The 6,000-nt window shown below is 49.4% G+C and overlaps 1 protein-coding gene across 1 annotated transcript in view; it reads right to left on the reverse strand.

Annotated features, from left to right (window-relative positions):
- Positions 1-5,458, reverse strand: part of MUC16 (mucin 16, cell surface associated) — a 235,240-nt gene extending 229,782 nt beyond the window's left edge. The window contains exon 1 of the mRNA XM_055371568.2: positions 5,377-5,458. Coding sequence (XP_055227543.1) covers positions 5,377-5,458 — 82 coding nt within the window. The remainder of the gene's footprint in view (positions 1-5,376) is intronic.
- Positions 5,459-6,000: the final 542 nt, after the last annotated feature.

The raw sequence follows: 6,000 nt of genomic DNA on the forward strand, positions 1-6,000 counted from the left end.
ATGTGTTTTTCCCCTGGATAAAGCCAATTAGCTCACACCGTCGTCACAATGACTAGGTGGCTCCAGGATGAACTATGCGTTTGATAAACGGTGCTGTCAAGTTCTGTTACTGGAGAACTAATGATTATTTATCATGAGGCATGAAGGTGACAGGTTTATCTGCTTGGCTATAGAAAAAGGGTGAGATGTAGGCTGGACACGATGGCTCATCGTCTGTAATCCCAGCACTTTGGGAGGCCGAGGTGGGCAGATCACGAGGTCAGGAGCTCGAGACCATCCTGGCAACACGTTGAAACCCCGTCTCTACTAAATATACAAAAAATTAGCCGGGTGAGGTGGCGGGCGCCTGTAGTCCCAGCTACTCGGGAGGCTGAGGCAGGAGAATGGCGTGAACCCGGGAGGCGGAGCTTGCAGTGAGCCGAGATTGTGCCACTGCACTCCAGCCTGGGCGACTGAGCAAGACTCTCTCAAAAACAAAACAAAACATTAGCTGGGTATGGTGTCTCTTGCCTGTAATCCTAGCTACTCAAGAGGCTGAGGCAGGAGAATCGCTTGAGCCCAGGAGGCGGACCTTACAGTGAGCTGAGATCACTGAACTGCACTCCAGTTTGGGCGACAGAGCAAGACTTTGTCTCAAATAAATAAATAAATAAAATAAATGAAAAAGGGTGAGATTTCTTTCTGCCTTTGCAATGTCCTAGGCCTTATCTACGATGTGCACCACACTCTGGATGAATGCTTATTCAGTGATAACATTAAGGGGTATTTTTTTCCTTTCCCTTCTACTTTTGTGGAGAGGTTTTCTGAGTTGAGAGAAGATTCTTGCATTTAGTTGTATTTCCACAACATCAGCACGTCCTACATTTTTTAAATCTGCCCAGCCAGCCTGAATTTCAGGAAGCCAGAGAGGCCCTAGTTGGTTGCTCTTATTTATTTACTTAGAGACACAGTCTCACTCTGTTGCCCCAGGCTGGAGGGCAGTGATGGCAATCTCCGCTCTCTCCAACCTCTGCCTCGTGGATTCAAGCGATTCTCGTGCTTCAGCCTCCTGAGGAGCTCGGATTACAGGCACTGACCATCACACCCAGCTATTTTTTTTGTATTTTTAGTAGAGATAGGGTTTCACCATGTTGGCCAGGCTGGTCTCGAACTCCCAACCTGAGTTGATCTGCCCGCCTCGGCCTCCCAAAGCACTGGGATTACAGGCATGAGCCACGGCGCCTGGCCTGTTGCTATAATTTTAGAGAAACACAGTGGGCTCTATCATCAGTACTGGGTTCAAATCCTGTGTGGTCCTGGATAGGCCACTCAAACTCTGCCTGTTTCCTCTCTAGTAAATTAGGATTACGTCTGACAGCATCTATTTTGGAGAGTCATTGCTAGGACTAATGGTGACAAAGAGCTTAATACAGATCCTAGCCCAGATCAAACAATTTTAGTTAATAGTAATAACCACCTTGCTTTTAGGATAGCTGAGACTCACTGGGCCGCACCATGCCAAGCTCCTATCTTAGTAACAATGAAATGAGGCCTACCTTTACAATAAAAGCTAACATATCCTGTTGGCCATGTGGCAGGCACTGGGCTAATTCCTTTTTAGTTTTTTAAATTTTTTAGAGACAGGATCTGGCTCTGTCACCCAAGCTGGAGTGCAGTGGCATGATCTCAGCTCACTGCAACCTCTGCCTCCTGGGCTCAAGTCACCCTCCCACCGCAGCCTCCTGAGTAGCTGGGACTACAAGGGTGCACCACCACACCTGGCTAATTTTTGTATTTTTTGTAGAGACAGGGTTTCGCCATGTTGGCCAGGCTAGTCTTGAACTCTTGAGCTAAAGCGATCCGCCTGCCTTGGCCTCCCAAAGTGTGGAATTACGGGCATGAGCCACCATGCCTGGCTGTCTGCCTTTACTTTCTTTCTGTCCTTTTTTTTTTTTTTTTTTTTGCTTTGAGACAGAGTCTCAATCTGTTGCCCAAGCTGGAGTGCAGCAGAACAATCATAGCTCACTGTAGCCTCAACCTCCTGGACCCAAGTGATCCTCCGACCTCAGCCTCCTGAGTAGCTGGGACTATAGGCACGTAACATCATGCCTGGCTAATTTTTATTTTATTTTTAGTAGAGAAGGTTTTGCTGTATTGCCCAGGCTGTTCTCAAACTACTGAGCTCAAGTGATCCTCCCATCTTGGCCTCCCAAAATGCTGGGACTGCAGGCCTGGCTAATTAAAAAAATTTTTTTTTGCAGAGATGGGGGTCTCACAATGTTGCCCAGGCTCGTCCTGAACTCCTGGGCTCAAGCTAGTCTCCCACCTCGGCATCCAAAAGTACTGGGATTACAGGCAAGAGCCACTGCGCCTGGCCTCTTTTTGCATTTTTCTTTTCTTTTCTTCCTTTCTTTCCTCTCCCTCTCTCTCTGTTTCTCTCTTCTCTTTTTTGAGATCAAGTCTCACTCTGTTGCCCAGGCTGGAGTGCAGTGGCGTGATCTTGGCTCACTGCAACCTCCACCTCCCAGGTTCAAGCGATTATTGTGCCTCAGCAACCCAAGTAGCTGGGACTACAGGCGTGAGCCACCACACCTGGCTAATTTTTTTTTTTGTATTTTTAATACAGATGAGGTTTCACCATGTTGGCCAGGCTGGTCTCGAACTCCTGACCTCAGGTGATCTGCCCATCTCGGCCTCCCAAAGTGCCAGGATTACAGGCATAAGCCACCTAGCCCGGCCTGCATTTTTCAAGACTACAATAAACTGTCATTAACTATCGTTACCCTGCTATACAATAGATGTCTTGAATTTTTTCCTCCCATCTAACTGTAATTATGTATCTTTTTACCACCTCTCCTCATCCATCTTCCTCAACACCCTTCCCAGCCTCTGGTAACCACCATGGTAACCTGCAGACACCTTCATCTGCAACTTCCAGCCTGCAGAACACAGAGACGATACATTTCTGTTGTTGAGGCCTCCAGTCTATGGTACTTGGTTTTATCAGCCTCAGAAAACTAATGCAACCTCCAAATCCCTCATCGCTCCCTCTGGGTGTCTTGTCTACTTTTTCTCCAGTGTCCTGTAAGTCCTCAAAGCCTACAGGGGCACATAGAAGGGGCTCAATGTACAAATGCCCATTCACTGACTACATGATCCTCCCAGGGGAGGCAGAAGAAACACGAGCCAGTTAAAGAAGAGAGACTGGGGTCGGGTGCGATGGCTCATGCCTATAATCCCAGCACTTTGGGAAGATGAAGCAGGAGGATTGCTTGAGTCCAGGAGTTCAGGACCAGCTTGGGCAACATAGGGAGACCCTTTTTCTCTACTTTTATTTATTTTTATTTTTTATTTTTTTGGAGACGAAGTCTTGCTCTTGTCCCCCAGGCTGGGGTGCGATGGCATGATCTCGGCTCAATGCAAACTCCGCCTCCTGGGTTCAAGCGATTCTCTTGCCTCTGCTTCCTGAGTAGCTGGGATTACAGGCGCCTGCCACCACACCCAGCTAATTTTTGTATTTTTAGAGACGGGGTTTCACCATGTTGGCCAGGCTGGTCTCGAACTCCTGACCTCAGGTGATCTGCCCACCTCAGCCTTCCAAAGTGCTGGGATTACAGGCATGAGCCACCGCACCCAGCCTCCTTTCTCTATTTTTATAAAAATTCTTGGGCTGGGCGCAGTGGCTCACGCCTGTAATCCCAGCATTTTGGGAGGCTGAGGTGGGCGGATCATGAGATCAGGAGATCAAGACCATCCTGGCTAACATGGTGAAACCCCGTCTCTACTAAAAAATACAAAAAAAAATTAGCCGGGCATGACGGCGGGCGCCTGTAGTCCCAGCTACTGGGGAGGCTGAGGCAGGAGAATGGCATGAACCCGGGAGGCAGAGCTTGCAGTGAGCCGAGTTCGAGCCACTGCACTCCAGCCTGGGCTACAGAGTGAGACTCTGTCTCAAAAACAACAACCAAAAAAAAAAAAAAAAAAAAATTCTTGGCCAGGTGTGGTGGCTTACGCCTGTAATCCCAACACTTTGGCAGGCTGAGGCAGGCGGATCACCTGAGATCAGGAGTTTGAAACCAGCCTGACCAACATGGTGAAAACCCATCTCTACTAAAAATACAAAATTAGCTAGGCATGGTGGCACACGCCTGTAATCCCAGCTACTAGGGAAGCTGAGGCAGGAGAATTGCTTGAATCAGGAAGGCAGAGGTTACAGTGAGCCGAGATGGCACCATTGCACTCCAGCCTGGGCAACAAGAGCAAAACTCCGTCTCGAAAAAAAATAAATAAAATAAATAAAATAAAATAAAAATTATTAAAAAAAAAAAAGAGAGAAAGAGAGAAGAGATTGGGAACTGGCCCCATGTCTCCTGCTACAGGACCTTGGGAAAATCCTGAACCTTTTGAACCTCAGTTTGCTCCTCCATAAAATGGGGCCATCAGACCATCAGCCAATATCTCTAAGCTCCCCGTGGGATTGTGAATCCTACATGTCCCCCACCCCAGGCTTGCATGAAAAATAAGGTTTCTCTTAGGTGCCACACAGAGAGGATCCCTTCTGTGTCCCTCAAGCCATCTGTGACCTTCCCACTTCATAAAAGCAAAGGTCACTTGCTCATTGAAACTTCCTCTGTGCCAGGCAAGAGCTGAATAATCATTTTGCATCGCCCCAACAGGCCCCTCAAGCAAGATGCTATTATCATTATCATGATGCCCTTTTTGCAGATGGGGAAAAGTGAGGCTCAGAAAGACCAAGTCTGCAGGCCCCATCTCTACTGAAAATACAAAAACATTAGCGCCCGTAATCCCAGCTACTCCGGAGGCTGAGGCAGGAGAATTGCACTCCAGCCTGGGCGACAAGACCAAAACTCCGTCTCAAAAAAAAAAAGAAAAAGAAAGTAAAGGGGGAGAAGGAAAGGAAGAGGGTGGTTGGGGACATAGAAGAGGTGACAGTTGGGTAGGGACTCAAGCTGGAAAGGGGGACAAAGTGCAAGCCGGGTGCAGTGGCTCATGCCTGTAATCCCAGCACTTTGGGAGGCCAAGGCGGGAGGATCACTTGTGCCTGGGAGTTCTAGACCAACCTGGCCAACACAGGGAGACCTCGTCTCTACAAAATATTTAAAAACAATTAGCTGAGCTAGGTGGCACACATCTGTGGTCCCAGCTACTTGGGAGGCTGAATTGGGAGAAGCACTTGAGTTTGGGAGGTCTAGGCTGCAGTGAGCCGTGATCATGCCACCATACTCCAGCCTGGGCAACAGAGCAAGATCCTGTCAAAAAAAAGGAAGGAAGGAAGGAGTGGGGTTGACATGCAAGGCCATTTGAGGATGGGCTGGGACATTGTGGACTCATTTCCCTCCTCCCCAGAGGACCAGAAGGAGCAAGAGATCCCCTTACCTGTGGGCAGCAGGTATCTCAGCATTAGTAACACCAGGGCCCACCGCCAGCCTCCAGGGGCACCCTGCCACAGGCCGGCCATTCACGGCTTCAGGAAGACTCGGGGGCTGCTCTTTGCCCTCATTCCAGCCCCCCAGCCAAGCCAAGAGACATGTCCAGCAGCCCCGGGAGGCCAGGTGCCTGAGATCTGGCGGTTATCAAATGTGCCCAGTCGGCCTAATCCCTGCGAGGCCGGGCGGGGCTGGGAAGGATCCCCTCGCCTATTCCCAGGCCCTGATTGGCTCCCTGGGCCCTTGGTTCTGCCTGTCTGGGCTCCCAGGAAGACAGGGCTCCATGGGCATTGAGGGGAGCGGGAGTTTCAGCTGCCAGGCTCAGCTGCGGGTGTCAGGAAAAGTCTCCCTAGAATGTTCCCCAGACCCAGAGCTGCACTGCGACTTTCATGGGCCACAATCACTTTTGCAATTTACCCATTATTATTTTTTTTTTTGAAAGGAAGTCCTATTGTGTTGCCCAGGCTGGAATGCAGTGGTGCCATCTTGGCTCACAGCAACCTCCACCTCCCGGTTCAAGTGATTCTTGTACCTCAGCGTCCCTAGTAGCTAGGACTACAGGCACACACCACCA

This window comes from Gorilla gorilla, chromosome 20 (genome assembly GCF_029281585.2).
Source record: "Gorilla gorilla gorilla isolate KB3781 chromosome 20, NHGRI_mGorGor1-v2.1_pri, whole genome shotgun sequence".
Classification (NCBI taxonomy): Eukaryota; Metazoa; Chordata; class Mammalia; order Primates; family Hominidae; genus Gorilla; species Gorilla gorilla.